The 16,679-nt window shown below is 37.8% G+C and overlaps 1 protein-coding gene across 5 annotated transcripts in view; it reads right to left on the bottom strand.

Annotated features, from left to right (window-relative positions):
- Window positions 1-16,679, bottom strand: part of ubn2a (ubinuclein 2a) — a 111,389-nt gene that overhangs the window by 25,625 nt on the left and 69,085 nt on the right. For all 5 annotated transcript variants that reach the window (XM_039766423.1, XM_039766419.1, XM_039766421.1 and 2 more), the window contains 5 exons: window positions 13,691-13,804; window positions 7,144-7,287; window positions 6,113-6,163; window positions 3,450-3,492; window positions 422-2,281 (listed from right to left, as the gene is read on the bottom strand). In XM_039766423.1, coding sequence (XP_039622357.1) covers window positions 422-2,281; window positions 3,450-3,492; window positions 6,113-6,163; window positions 7,144-7,287; window positions 13,691-13,804 — 2,212 coding nt within the window. The remainder of the gene's footprint in view (window positions 1-421; window positions 2,282-3,449; window positions 3,493-6,112; window positions 6,164-7,143; window positions 7,288-13,690; window positions 13,805-16,679) is intronic.

Genomic DNA, 16,679 nt, shown 5'->3' with positions numbered 1-16,679 from the left:
CAATGACATAGAAAGGAATGTTACATTCAATAAAGTGCCCAATGAGTGCATAAAGATTTAAGTATGGATGAATGAGATTTTTTTTTTGACACATAAATGCTGACCAGTTGAGTTTCTGCAAAAATTGAAATATAAACCATTAACTAAAATTGCCATGAGAGTAACAGATGACAAAAAATGAACCAGCCGGACCTCAGTATACCTCTGTTCAACATCCTAAACCCCCTCATCCATGAATTAAGAACACCAGGAAAATTCTGCTTGGTAACAAAACATTGCTTAAAAATATTTAAACATACACCTAGCTAAAAAACATACAAATAGGCCTAGGTATTTTAAACAACACTGATTTTGTCAAAGAGTAGTGCTTTTAGAGGATAAAGCTTACATAATTTATACAATTACATTTCCAGAGACCCACCTGATTTAAACTTGTTTGCAGTTGTGCCGAAGAGGTCATTGCAGTAGAAGTTGACACTCCTGTTCGTGCTGTAACTGGCTTAGACAATGTTGTAGCACTTCCAGCACTTGTGTTTCCTGTTGACCTCTGTGAAGGGGCAGGTGAGGAGCTTGAACATTTCTGACTAAGTGATGATGAAGGAGACGAATGAGTGGGATTTGTGTTTGATTGTGAAGTAATGTTAGCAGTAGTATGAGACCGAATAGAACAAATGCTGTTCAGACCATCACTGAAGGCTTGTGATTTGTGCTGCAAAGGGCTTGCTCCTGCAGTATGAATAGCAGGGCTCTGAGAGGATTTTGAAGCCCCAGAGACAGAAAAATGGGGTCGAAAAGCACTAGAAATACTTACTGAATGACTACTAGATTTAGGCTGATATGCATTTAAGCACTGGGGACTTGTAGAGCTACTAGAATTAGGTCTAGAATGACCAACGAGGGAAGGGGAAGTATTGGGAGAAGGTGAAGTGTTACAAAAGGAGGATTGCAAAGTTTTTTCAGGTGTACTATTTGTACTGTTTACATTATTACTACTCAAAGAAGGGGGTCTTGCTACTGGGGTAGCATGTAAGGCATTGCTGAGCTTTACTATGGGATTGCTGGGTGACTTACTGATGGTAACTTGCATTGGAGTTACAAAATTGGCAGTCTGAGATTTTACCGTCGCATGGGATAATTGTTGGGGGGATGAAGTAGAGTGGTGCTTGCTCTGATGGGGTGAACGTGAATTGGAACTCTGCAACGGCATCTTTCCAGTAGAAGGGGGTGGAGTTGCTGTGGAGTGAGAGTGAGAATGATGTTTATTTGAACTATGCGAGTTTAGATGAAGCTTGCCTACCTGCACTGTAGGAGAGACAGTTGTACTACTTGGATGCAGCTTACTTTGAGATAGGTTATTAATGCTGCTGCTACCATGAGGCTGCAGTTTTACACCCTGTGCTCCTAATGGTGATACAGTACTTGAATGTGTGCTCTGTACAAGCTTTGGTGAAGACGACATTTGTAGCTGTTTTGCATGAGAACTAGACTGTGGTACAGATCCAATTCCAGACTGCAGCTTAGATGAACCATGTATATGCACCTGTGAAGGACTATTGCTAATGCTACTAACATTTGAAAAGTTTGAGTGTGGTTTAGTTCCTTCTGAACTAACTGGCACTTTGGAGGACTGAGAAGAAAGTCTTGGTGAGCTAGTAGCTTGAACTGTGTGAACAAGCGATGTTTTTCCAGTCTGAGCATTAGCAGAAATGACACCTGAATTAGCTACATCTGCTCCCACTGCCTTCTGCTTGCTAGAAGACCCCATAGGACTTTCTCCATTTTTACTAATAATATTTGTGTGGAGTCCGGTAAGAAAATTTCTACCAGAACCTGTATTTATATCTTTTTTTTGGCTGTCTTGTTGTGAATCGGAGTGGGTTTTAACGGATGTGTGACTGTGGCCTAAAGGCAGCTTACTTGTGATACTTGACAACTTCTCATCTCTACACTGAATATTGCTACTCATATTCCTTTGGGGTTTTGGAGTTGTAGGAGGGCTATCACTGACCAAACACTTAGCAGCACTGCTGAGTTGGGCCAGTGCTTCGGAAATGGAATCAAAACTGGGATTGGGCGTTTCTTCATCCAGTGAAGAGTCCAAGTAAATGGTTTCAGGGGGTGAGTTGCATTTAAAAGCAGGAGTGCTGGTGGTTGGCACCGTTTGGCGTGAAGACAAAGAGGCCACTGGTTCCTCTTCTGAGGGACGTACTGCTGATGGGGTGCGTTGTGAGCCAACAGATCCTGTTGAGATGTTTAGACATCCATCTTTGGGGCTAGATTCCTACAAAAAAACAACAACAAATTACCTTTTAAGTATAACTGAGAGTATAGTTATTAGTTCTGACCATGTTTTGCTATCAGCACCAACAACGAAAATGGTACATAATTACTATATTACCTAGGTTTAGTTTATGCAGTTTAACAAAAATTCATAAAACTCTTCACAGAGCTTAAGCTATAAAGTAAATTTTAAATTATTTATAACATTGAATTATATTTTAAAATGTGTAAAGTGATCTAAAATTTCACTATATGTAAAAATTCCTCTCTCATTTCAAACTTTGAATATGTAAATAAACACAATCAATATGTTTATTCATGTAAAAGTCAAAATTGAAAAAACTGGACAATTTACAAAAAATAATTAAAAACCAACTTTCAATGTCATCATTGCACAAATGTGAATAACTTTAAATCAGCACTTTACAAAAGCTTCTTTTGCATTAATTACACAAGTTCAGATAGATGTTTATCAACTTAACTGAGCTGGGCTTTGCAGTTTTAATTCACTCTTCTTTTTGGAGAAAAAAAAAGTTGAAGATATCTTGGGTTCACCATACCACAAACCATTTTCCCCTTTTTGGGAGGGAAACAGTATCTTCTTATAAAAGTTTAAAAAGGCCCAGAATGCACTTTTTTGTGGAAAATGGCTTCTAATTTGCCACTATGCCTCACTGCTCAGTTACGTGAGGAATACACAAAATGGATATAATACGCAGGATGTTTCCATTTAATATAACACTCAGCAGTCTAAGTTTCCCATGGACACCCACGTTTTAAGCTCTGTACTTGGCCACTTGAGTCATATCTTGATCATGCAATATCAAATTGGTGCCACTTTTCCTCCACTTCCTAATAATGGTCTTCACAGTATTCCATGATCAATGTAATGAGTACATTTTTAATTTCTCTATTTATCAATATGGTTTGACAATAACATCTTGGGGATCTTTTATTAGCTCTTTGTGGACTATACTTGCTGACTTATTGAGACTATATAGAATCAGTCCAAGTCCTGCCAGGAGAAGGCAAAACCTCAATACACAATTTAGAATGACATTGATTAAGTCTCAAAGTTGCAGCTCAGATTATGAACAGTGTGCCTTCTTTAAAAGTGAAGTTTTCTTATTTCTTAAATGAAACTGTAAAGCAATAAAGAAGCAGCTTACCCGTGGCTTAGGTTTAGAAGTAGGAACAATCTTCTTTTTGGATCTTTATGGAAAGACAAAAACAAGTACAGCTTTACATCAGTATTAGGCAAATCATAATGTCACAATTGTCTTCTTTTAAACATGATCTAAGAATAAAAACCGGGTTACATTTAAGCCAACACAAACTGAATTAAGCTACGGAAAACAAAACAACTGATATTTGCATTTTACATGTTATAACTGCTTAAAGTTTTTTTAAAAGAAAATGAGAAGAATTCTGCACCTAGGGCTGTGTGACCTCAAGCTAAAAATTAAGATATGTATAACTGCAAAAGGAGTACTTAAAGGGTAAACAGTATTGTATTTTGGTTAAGGTCCAAAAGATCCAAATCTGCAATTTAAAAAGCTTAAAAAATGTTTTGGCATTAGATTTGGTGAACACACTATATAACAGTCTGTTGCCTTTAAATAGTGTGACTATTGTAAAATTAAAACAGCATTTGACATACACATGAAAAAGAAAGACTCCCACAAAAACTATTAATGCTCCCTTGTTCAAATTCCCAAATGCCAAATGGGTGGGGTGGGAGGATAAAGAAATTTTAATTTTAGTTGGGCATAGAAAAAATTAAGTACAATAATATGTGGGGCCTCTGCATAATATGTCTGCTTTTGCCCAAAATCAAGCCGTGGGACTGTAATAAGCAAAAGTTTAATATGTCATTGTACTCTGTGCAAACATATCTTATAAATCTGCCTTTTCTACTCACATGCACAGTTGACACAGAGAGACAGATTCAGCACAGGGGTTCACCGTTTTAGAACTGCTAGAAAAGCATTATAAGACAAGACACATAGAGACAACTGGGAAACAGGCAGTCAGACAGAGAACTGTTGTATACTATTTTTTATCTGTCAAAGTCAGACAGATTGCATGATTCACCTAAGTGGGGGTTTGAATGTGAAGAAAGAGTATAAAGCTTTGGAACACTGCCCGGCACACCTTTGAAGCCAGTGGACAGATGGGAGAAAACGTCAACTGATCCTGAAAATTCTTAAACTGCTACTGAGAAAATGGCAGACTCTACACATCGGACCCCCACTCCCGAACTGGGTTCTTGCCATTCGCTTCCTTCATCTGTTATGCAGTGTAAGCCGTCATTAAACAAGGCTAGGTTATTTCTCTTTGGTGATTTTTTACCGCCATATCACTAAGGGAGGGGAGATCACCTTTTTATATTATATCTATATAGTGTTGGATTATGCAACACACTGGAATTACAAAAGAACCCATTCCTAGGGAGCTAACACCCCCTTACTGGATACAGGGACTGATCCAAGAACACAGCACTGGGGCTATATTTCAAGCAGAGGGGCTTTGACAATATGGTATAACATTTTGGAGGGGCCTGGCTTAGAAAAAGTTTGGGAATTTGACACTTTTCGCATGTTGGAGAGACACAGCCAAAGCCATATGTTCCCTATTGTACTTCCTTAAATTTTAAAGACCATGTTATTTGTAAAGATTTTGATCAAATGAGTATGAAATTTCTGAATACTAAGATGAAATTGTCGAAAATTGTGGTTCTTTTGTTTTTTTAAATCACTGCAGCCAGCTTCAAACTATGCTATTGTCAGATTTAAGCTAACTGATACAACATATTTAATGACTGCAAGGTGAGAACTGCACCCTAGTTGCTCATATTCATTATAACACTTGTGGGAATGTAACAATGGGGCAGCAGACAAGTGATTATTGAAAAAATAATTATTTGAGAAAAAAGGCTTATACATATGTATATTATCTAAATAAATTGACTAGAAAGCTCCCATAATTCTGGATTCACTATATTTAATGCAACTGAGACAAGATTAAAGTCACCATTTTATTTAAAACAGCAATTCTCCATTGGGTTTGAAAGATGTGTTAGGGTCTGCTAAGCACAAGATACACTCAGTAATTCTAAACCACCACAATTAGAGGGAAGCCGAATAAAACAGCAACTAGTATTTAAGAGCTATTTATGACTGCATTGTTTGTAAGGAGCATTACAAAGAGAATAGTCCAGCTGCTAATGGAATATTAATGCACTCCAAATACAAAACAAAAATGGAGAGAATACAATAAGCATCAATTCCATAAAAGATTATTTGCAAAGAAAGTTAATTTCTAAATCTAAAATATTTTCAGTTCTATACATCAGCTATATTTCAAAAGTAGTATTTCAGAAGACAACAGAACAGGTAAAAGAAGATTGTAGCATGAATAAATATGTACTATATATTAAAGAATAAACAAAAAGAACAGCACAGAGTAATAAATTGGGCTCATTTATACTTAGCCCCATTGTTTCTGAACTAGTAAAAGGAAACACACACAAATCAACAGCATATTTATAAACTGGAGCAATGATACATAAATTATGTCTACCATTTAAGGAGTACTTTATATCTACATTTGCTTCAGGTACATGCAGAAAGTAAAACATTGATGGTCAAATAAAGAAGTACTAAAACTTGTACCATCAATCAGGGGAAAAATCTAAATGTTTAACTGAAAGATTTCAGGAAGTTAAGACTTTAACTAGATCATTTGAATACATTTATTCTGCAATGCCAATTTATAATGAACAGCAAGCAACCACAATGCCAGACAATATAAGCAAGTTATTTAAACTTACGAATTTGAAGTAAGATGGCTGTGTGCTATTCGGCTCTCTTTCAACAACATTCTGCATGGACAACAAAAATAAAAATTGTTATTACATTACACTCTAAGAAGCAATTTTCAGGTAACAAGAAATAAAGTTGCAGTACACACTACTTCTGAAACACTACTTGACAGTCTAAATGAAAAACTGTAAACATATCAAACTACTGCAACAGATGTTTCACGCAGCCATTTTGAACCGATTTTAATATATTCCAGAAAATCACCAAACACACATACAAAACGCATTGCATCTCACTTCTTTCAGCCAGCCATACTGCTATACAACATGGTAATTTAGCTCCACATTTTAATTTATATCTTTGTCAAAGTCTCTGTCTATAATATAAGGAACATATAATCTTGTGTGCACAATACTTTTTATACAGGTTCTTAATGAAGAATAATTCAACTCTTGCTAATGTGCTTTTCAATAGTAATCTAAAATGTACTGTAACATAGTTCAGAAATAGCAGTTTGACTCAACACAGTTCAAAAATGGTGTTTTGACTCTCTAGCAATAATAATTTTGATGCCACTCAAATTAATGACCTTGGTTGTGTTTCTAGATGTATGATATAGGGAGGCCTATTTCCAATACCATTTTAACAGTTTGGGGTGGTAAGGGCCAGAAGCTGTTGACAAAGCACCAGTGCATTGCAGAGTCCACTTAAATACACACACACCAACCCTCAGATTCACAATGGGCCAATTTTAAATCATCAATTATTATAACCTGCATATCTTTAGAGATAGAGGTAAACCCAAACAGATACAGCGAAAACATGCATGCTCCGTAAGAATGATGGCTGAGTGAGGCATTCAAACCAAAAAAAAAACTTAAATCGATGCAGCAGCAGCCCTAGCACAATGTTCTTCCGGGTTGTCTCCAGTATCACCATGTTGATAGAAATTTATAAGTGTTTACAAAATAAAGTATAACTCAAAATTAAGAATTATAAACATAAGTTGACTTTTACTACTGCAAATAACTTGACTAACCGGGCCTGCATCCAGCCTTTGGGCCATAGCGGTTTGACCTGTGTCTCCATAAATGACTTGAGGTAGTCCTCCACTGTAACAGTCTTATTTTGTTCCAGTTCATAGCAGCCAAGCTTGATCTTCACCAGGTTGCATAGTAAACTTCTGCATTACAAAAATAAAAAGAGTGCTCTAGAACAGGTTTTCATCCAACACGACTGCCACAGTTGACCGAAAATCTAGTGTGCTGATACAGTAATCCCTCCTAGATGAAAATCCACGAAGTAGAAACCATATGTTTGTATGGTTATTTTTATATATTTTAAGCCCTTATAAACTCTCCCAAACTTAACATTATTAGAGCCCCCTAGACATGAAATAACACCCATTAGTCAAAAGTTTAAACTGTGCTACATGACGACAAGACAGAGATGACATTTCTTTCTCACAATTAAAAGAATGCAAACATATCTTCCTCTTCAAAGAAGTAAACGTCAGGGGCAGAGAATGTCAGAGAGAGAGAGAGAGCGAGAGAGAGCGCGCGGGAGAGTAAAGCAAACAATCAAAAAATCAACACGTGCTTTTAAGTATGCCGAAGCACCACAATAAAGCGGCATTTTGTAGAGGAGTGTCCGTATCCTCTAGGCAAACAGCCTCTCTGCTCACACCCCCTCCGTCAGGCAGAGAGAGTGAGAGAAACAGAAAAAAGCAAACAATCAAGCACCGTGCAGGAAGCACATCGTATATCATTGAGGAGTTTTACTTAATATGTAATGCATGCTCTGATTGGGTAGCTTCTAAGCCATTCGCCAATAGCGTCCCTTGTATGAAATCAACTAGGAAAACAAACTGAGGAAGCATGTACCATAAATTAAAAGACCCATTGTCCGCAGAAATCCATGAACCAGCGAAAAATCCGTGATATATATTTAGATATGCTTACATTTAAAATCCGCGATGGAGTGAAGCCACGAAAGTCCAAGCGCGATATAGCGAGGGATCACTGTATACGCATAATAACAAAAAGTGTGGTGTAGTGCAGGGGTGTCAAACTCCAGTCCTGGAGGGCCGCAGTGGCTGCAGGTTTTCATTCTAACCATCTTCTTAATTAGTGACCAGTTGTTGCTGCTGATTACTTCTCTTAATTAACTTGACTCAGGCCCTTTAGTTGTTTATTTTTCCTTCATTAGCAACCAAATAATAATGAGACACAAAACAAGCCGCCACATCGCATAATATCTAAAAATAAAGAAAGGTGAAGGTCTCAGTAAGGTTGATCTCTCAACTCACCAAAACACTTTGACAATGTTGTTATGAAAAACAGAAAATCTACAGTTTTGGAAATGTCAGCTGTAGCAGAATGAGTGCAACAACAAGTCGTGGAATTAAATAACGAGTTTAATTAACAGCAAGAATTGTCTTCTCATTAAGAAACTGGTTAGAGTTTGAAGACCCAGTTTAGCCGGTCATCTGATGGCTCGTTTCACGTCTCATTTCTGTTTGGCTGCACTTTAATGAGGAAATGAATCAATTCAGAGGACTAAATCCTTCTAACAGGGCTTATTAAAATGTGAATTAGCAGTGAAAATAGGTCACTGATTAGGAAAAGGGTTAGAATGAAAGCCTGTAGTCGCTGCGGCCCTCCAGGCCTGGAGTTCGACACCTGTGGTGTAGTGGGTTATGCCCATTAAAGTTAGTATAACACAGACCGTCTTGGCAGCCCAGTTTTAAGCATGCTAATATACAAATATTGCTTCAAATAGCGTGAGGTGACAGTGTACAATCATTTACTTCTGGTAGAAAAGCTGGCATGATGTTGTACAGTTTTAAAAATTGTGTACTGGTACTTTTGCAGTATACCATGTAACACTAAGGAGGAATACAGACTACCTGGAGAAAAATCCAAACTGTCAAATGGACAAAAAGCCAACAGCCCTAACCAGTACCAAGTTAAAAACCCACAAGTACTCTGCAAGCTTGTCAACTAGCCTCAGTAATGTAAATGTTAGTGTCAAGGTTCATCTTTAAGCCATACATTTTTAAATACACTAATGACACTGCAAGCGCAGTGGGTAGTGCTGCTGCCTTTGCAGTTAGGAAACCCAGGTTCGCTTCCCGGGTCCTCCCTGCGTGGAGATAGCATGTTCACCCCGTGTCTGTGTGGGTTTCCTCCAGGTACTCCGGTATTCTCCCACAGTCCGAAGACATGCAGGTTAGGTGCATTGGCAATTCTAAATTGTCCCTAGTGTGTGCTTGGTGTGTGTGTGTGTGAGCACCCTGTGGTGGGCTGGCGCCCTGCCCGGGGTTTGTTTCCTGCCTTGCGCCCTGTGTTGGCTGGGATTGGTTCCACCAGTACCCTGTAGTTAGGATATAGCGGGCTGGATAATGGATGGATGGATGACACTGCACTGTTTGGACGTATAATATTTGACACTTCACCCTAGAAAACCATAAATCTGCAGAAGTTAAAGCACAAAAAATAAAAGAAACCATCAGACTTTAGAATAGAGAAAGATACTTAGCCTAAGTAGAGACGTAAATGGGTTGTATTGCTATGAACACTAGCACCCTCAAAATAATAGATATACTACAGTGACTGCACACCACGTTGATGAATTCCACAACACAAACTGTGGCTTTACCTTGACCCAAACATTAATTGCTAAGAGATGAATGAGAGTGTCAGAATGGCCATTAGTGAATTTTCAATTCATTATAAATTACCAAAAGGAACTGGTTTAAAAAGTGTTCAGCAGAGAGACAACTCTGCAAAGGCATTTATTCATCAATATCTATCTCATGGTATGAAGATTATTGTTGTAGTGCTACCGTACATTGTCTTTATACTGGAAGGGAACTGAAAGGGACTGCTCCAGTTCTGTAAACACTACATCTCAACAGAACTTGTATTGTACCCTGCAAGGTAACATTATACTTGAATAAAATGCCACAAGCATAATGTGTACAGAATTATAACCAACAGTTTTATATAGAAAATTATAAACTTACATGATGAACTTCAAACTAACATGCAGATAAAGCAGCATTGTAATACTACATTCCACCAAACATGTTTCAGTTAAACCAACTGGTGATAGTATTCCTTCATGATGCACTGATACACTCTAGTTTCCTGATTTTGTGCCTTATTCTTCATATGCACTGGAAAATCATCCAGATTCTTCATACTCTCAACTCAAGACAAGTGGCACTCGCTTTATGCTAGAGACCTGCATTCCTGCAGAAATTCTGAAGGTCCCAATAAATCTTTGCTGCATGGTATACAATTTTAGTGCTGCAGGTTGAGGTTGAGAAGATGTAGGATGAAAATAAAGTCTTTTGCTGTATAAATATGAATTATTGTAAAACTATAACTTACTATTTTAAACATTACTAGATAAATGTAAAAAATATTTAATGTTTGATATCACCTGCCCTATGTATGTCTTATTTCTTCAGTATCCCTGTGTGTCTGAACCTCTCTTCCCTGGCATTTAATCTCTCGAGTGCATTCCCATAAAGCCTACTTCTACGACTCTGTCATTATGAGGTTCTTTCAAAGCCGACAGACAGTATGATTTGAGAAAACAGACTGGATAACAAAGTGCAAGTCAGTTTGATATGAAAGCAGACACATATCTCCAAATGCTGACTAAGCAAGTACTCTACCACTAAATTGTTTGGGTGTACAGAGAAGGTGTACAACCATTTGAAACTTTTGGGTTTTTTTTTCATCACAGAAAATGTGACTTCAGAAACAGACAGGCAATCCTAGTCATCGAAAGAACACTTACAGCTTAGGATATACAGTGACCATTTTGACAACAGGGCAATGTAAAAAAATATACAGCATTTCAACAGGAAAATTATTAACTTTCAGTGTAACAGTAAATACAATATTTTATGCATTTCCTGTAAACGTTTTACTTATAGTAACTCCCTGGGAATGATAAACACCAGTGGACTTTAGCATTATGAAGCTACTGAGATTGTTTAGAACATACAATGTGAATGCTGAATTCTTGCTACTGTCGTTGTGCATATTAATCTGGGGAAGTGCATTACCAGATTACAGATGTATACTACAAAAATGCCAGGTAGATTAATAAATTTCTGCAAAAGCTGACTGGCACTTAGAATTATTTATTCATCAGGAGTTCTGCAGTGCTCAATTTAACACTTTGCAGCAAGGTTCCAGAATTCTCTAGTTGGATCAATCAAAAAAACATTTTTTTTAATTTAGCTCTGTATTTTATGCTAAGTTCCTAAATGCACATTCACATGGGAAGCTGAAGCAGGAACAGGAAGTATGAAGACAAGTATCTGCTACGATCACATCTAGCTACCCCATAATAAACAAGTGGATATAATTTTGAGTATTTTATGGATTTTCACAAATTTGATATAAAGTCAAAACCATGACTCAGTTGCAGAAAACTGTTCACATACAGTTGTGCTTGAAAGTTTGTGAACCCTTTAGAATTTTCTATATTTCTGCATAAATATGACCCAAAACATCATCAGATTTTCACTCAAGTCCTAAAAGGAGATAAAGAGAAACCAGTTAAACAAATGAGACAAAAATATTATTCTTGGTCATTTATTTATTGAGGAAAATGATCGAATATTACATATTTGTGAGTGGCAAAAGTATGTGAACCTCTAGGATTAGCAGTTAGTTTGAAGGTGAAATTAGAGTCAGGTGTTTTCAATCAATGGGATGACAATCAGGTGTGAGTGGGCACCCTGTGTTATTTAAAGAACAAGGATCTATCAAAGTCTGCTCTTCACAACACATGTTTGTGGAAATGTATCATGGCACGAACAAAGGAGATTTCTGAGGACCTCAGAAAAAGACTTGATGCTCATCAGGCTGAAAAAGGTTACAAAACCATCTCGTTTCGACTCCATCAATCTACAGTCAGACAGATTGTGTACAAATGGAGGAAATTCAAGACCATTGTTGCCCTCCCCAGGGGTGGTCGACCTACAAAGATCACTCCAAGAGGAAGGCGTGTAATAGTCGGCGAGGTCACAAAAGACCCCAGGGTAACTTCCAAGCAACTGAAGGCCTCTCTCACGTTAGCTAATGTTCATATTCATGAGTCCACCATCAGGAGAACACTGAACAACAATGGTGTGCATGGCAGGGTTGCAAGGAGAAAGCGACTGTTCTCTATATGAAAGAAAGGAAAAAAAAAAAAAACATTGCTGCTCGTCTGCAGTTTGCTAAATATCACGTGGACAAACCAGAAGGCTACTGGAAGAATGATTTGTGGAAAGATGAGACCAAAATAGAACTGAAATGAAAAGCGTTATGTTTGGAGAAAGGAAAACACTGCATTCCAGCATAAGAACCTTATCCCATCTGTGAAACATGGTGGTGGTAGTATCATGGCTTGGGCCTGTTTTGCTGCATCTGGGCCAGGTCGGCTTGCCTTCATTGATGGAACAATGAATTCTGAATTATATCAGAGAATTCTAAAGGAAAATGTCAGGACATCTGTCCATGAACTGAATCTCAAGAGAAGGTGAGTCATGCAGCAAGACAACGACCCTAAGCACACAAGTCGTTCTGCCAAAGAATGGTTAAAGAAGAATAAAGTTCATGTTTTGGAATGGCCAAGATAAAAGTACTGACCTTAATCCAATTGAAATGTTGTGGAAGGACCTGAAGCGAGCAGTTAATGTGAGGAAACCCACCAACATCCCAGAGCTGAAGCTGTTCTGTACGGAAGAATGAGCTAAAATTCCTCCAAGCTGGTGTGCAGGAATGATCAAAACTTACCGGAAACGTTAAGTTGCAGTTATTGCTGCAAAGGGGTGTCACACCAGATACTGAAAGCAAAGGTTCAAATACTTTTGCCACTCACAAATATGTAATATTCAATCATTTTCCTTAATAAATAAATGACCAAGTATAATATTTTTGTCTCACTTGTTTTACTGGTTTCTCTTTATCTACTTTTACGACTTGAGTGAAAATCTGATGATATTTTAAGTCATATTTATGTAGAAATATAGAAAATTCTTAAGGGTTCACAAATTTTCAAGCACAACAGTATCCATTTTGCCAAAACAAAATCCAGGCCGTGTAAGAAAGTGGACTTAATTGGGCTCAGATCATAATAGAATTAGTTTCAAAGTTTTGGAGCAAAGCTGACTGGTAAAAACACAATTTAGTTAAACAGAATTTTCCCAAGTTTGACTTGGTTTGATCATCACACTGTGGGATCTTAATACAATGCTACTTCCTATGTTATGGCTAACTATTTGAATATGACAAACATAAAAAGCATTAAAGAAAAAAAAAAAAGAGGGAGGATTTTCACCGGCATCATTAAAGCAGCCAAAATGCGGTAAAATGACACACACAATACATTGTATAAAGGAAAACTAATTTAAAAGATGCTTGTCTTCACTTTTTCTGTCAAATCAATCGGAAATCTTAAGAAAATAAAGTTTTTAAATTGTAATAAAAAGGGGAAAAAAGTAAATATGGCAAGTGAATTTCCAGACAAGATGGAAATGATCCAGAAGAATTTAGACCCTTATTTAGATTCTGCACCTGATTCGATCATCCCAGTGAAATTTCTTTCTAGGTCCAACCACTCTTTTCCCAGGCTTTTCTTCATCATCTTCATCTGAGCAATTCTTTGCATGGTCATCCTCAGATTGCTGCCTAAAAAAAAAAAAAATATACACACACACGCAAGATAAACAGGTAAATTTCCGTTACAACGAACAGGGACCTAAAAATATTTAGTTGTAACGAAAATTCTGTTGTAAGGAGATTCTGTATTTTTTTTCCTATAGTACTTTCTTTAACTTGTATCCAGGCGTTTGCAATCATTTCAATAGCTTCTTTCGTGCTAATTTTAATCTCCTCCTGCCTATAAATTATGCTGACAAGAAATTTTCTCAGCATTTCCTTACGATAATACACTTTCAGGGTGCGAATGATGCCAAAATCCAATGGCTGAAGCACTGCTGTGCAATTGGGTGGGAGGAATTCAATGCAAACATTATCTAAATGTGGAAGCATGTTGTGGGCAGCAGTTATCAATCAGGGGCCGAATCATCCTTTTCTTCTTCATTTTGCGAGATTCTGAACTGCTTTGAGACCACCCACACTCCCCACCAAACGGGAATGACATGCTGAAGTGCATTCTGAAGAAATTGCAACGTCTGTGGAAGATTGTCTGTCTGTTGCTGGGGCAGGGCAATTGGAGGCTCACAGCGGTGCAGTGAAGAGCCACAGAAGCAATCATAAAAGATCAGGGTCGTGCTATAAGTCCCCGTCTTGTACCCCAAAACGAGGCTTAATCTCAGTACTTTAGCAAAACCAGCTTTATTCAGCTTGAAACAGGAACAGCACAGTTATTTATTGTAGCGTGATCTGCCACTGTGCTATAGACAGACACGGCAGTCAGGCAGGGTTGTGGCCAGGTCAGTGACCAAGTAATCCTGTTATCTGCATTTACAATTTACACGCTCCTAACATTGCATCATCCATCAAGACCTTTACTGTTTACTTTGACAGAGAGACGCAGCATAGCTGTGAGCCTGCTATTGCCACATACTGACGTGGAGATTGCACTTTGGGGCGCTCTTCGGCGTTGTGTCTAGTTGGGGGAGGTCCCAAGAGAGTTTACAAACTTCACATTTTCTTGAATGAGTGTCGCATTAATAGGAATGTTTCTTGAACAAGCATCTCTGAACAACATAAAAACTGCTTTTTCAAAGTCTTCAAATGCAGCAGTTTACATACATTTGCAACCTGAGATTTTTCTTCTTTTTTTGCTATCTATCAAGAAAGTTGACAGTGTTGATGGCGAAATTCTGAATTCACTGGCAACATCTTTCTTTTTGCCACAATCGAGAGCTGCAAAAAATTGTTTTTTTCCCTAATATGAACTGTTATTGTTTTTTCGTGTTTGCTGTTTCTATTGGAGGGTGACAATGAGTTAAATTCCAATGGATGTTTTCAAATGTTGACGAGCAATAAGAAAAAGGTATCACTGAAAACAGCAGGAAACAAAATAGGCAAAGAAAAATAAAAACAGTAAGAGGAAAGTTCAAAGAAAGAAAAAAAAAATTACAATGTTTCTGTTTGGCGATCGTAGGGCACAACTGAGCTGTGGCCACAGAACTAACTGCTTTGTAGATGATTCATTCAGGCACTTCAAGGTCTTTTGTGCACTTCGTTGTAATGAAAGTATCTGCTTAATGTACTTCATAGCAACGAGATTTCTAAAGACTTCTGTCATATGGGGAAGCTGAAAATTTCATTGTAAAGATATTAGTCTACGGTACAAGAAGGCACATTTGAGCTATCTGAACTGAAAGTGTTGCTCGCTGACCTCAGGCAAGATATAAAGCGAGAAGGCTAATGAGAAAGCAACGGCAAAGGCACATGAGAGACTGAAACAGGAGATGAAACAGGCCAATGAATGTCTGGACAGGAAATCCAACAGGCAAATGAGAGGCTTCGTCAAGAGTACAGCGTGAACTCGACAGGTGCTGGGTAAAATTGAAGAGCGCATTGAGAAAACTCGGCTAAACTGAGCACGCTTGCTGATCGATTGGAGCATCTTAGTGAGACATTCACGAATCGGATCGAAATAGCGACATCTAGCTGCCAGTGCGAGGAAAGAGCAGTAAATGTCAGTTCGAATGTAAAAACTCGGGAGAAAAACTTGAGACAGACTGGCTGCTTTAGAAGATGGGAATAGAAGGTATAATGTCAGAATTGAAGGCTTGCCGAGAATCGAAAAGTTTAAACCGGTGAAATTCGCAACTGAACTTTTTCTAAAATAATCGGGAGACTTTAAAGCAGAATCTGAGATAGCAGCGGCTTACGCGTCGGGATCAAACACCGTCAGACCCCGACCAAGATCTTTTATAGTCCGTTTGAGCGATTATCATTTAAGTTAGAGGTGATGGAACTCCTCAGGAAAAAAAAGGAAGATATTAAATATGAAGATTGCCAAATTCGCGTCTTCCTGACTTCTCTCCAGCAACAAGCTATCAAACGCCCGCCTTCTATAATATTAAACAGCGCTTCGCAAGCCAATGTCATCGCCTCCTGTATCCGGCAAAACTGAAAGTGGAATGGCAGGGGCATTTCTATGTTTTTCTAGCAAGGAGGAGGCAGAAACGGAGTTAAGAAAGCTGATCCCGGGACTATTCTGATACATAATTGTGAGTCATGGCGGTAAATGATAAAGCTAGGATTAATAATCTACTGTCTGTTCTATTTGTTTTTTAAAATACGGGTTTTTTATCAGCATATATTCTCATATTCTTATATTATTTTTACTTACTTTTTACTTATCATTACTTAGTATTGCTAGGGCTCTAAATGTTTGTGTTTTATTGTTCTTAATTACGTTTTCCTCCTCTTTTTTTTTTTCTTTCTTTTCTAATTATTTCATGTGTACCTAAATGAGACTGTTCAATATCATACCCTTGGTTTGCTGTTATTGCTATTACTGCATTAAGACTTGTTATGCTTGTTTTGGACACATCTTTAACACCATCACCTGGGTTTATTA

This window comes from Polypterus senegalus, chromosome 10 (genome assembly GCF_016835505.1).
Source record: "Polypterus senegalus isolate Bchr_013 chromosome 10, ASM1683550v1, whole genome shotgun sequence".
NCBI lineage: Eukaryota > Metazoa > Chordata > Cladistia > Polypteriformes > Polypteridae > Polypterus > Polypterus senegalus.
This window is presented reverse-complemented; position numbering and strand designations above follow the sequence as displayed.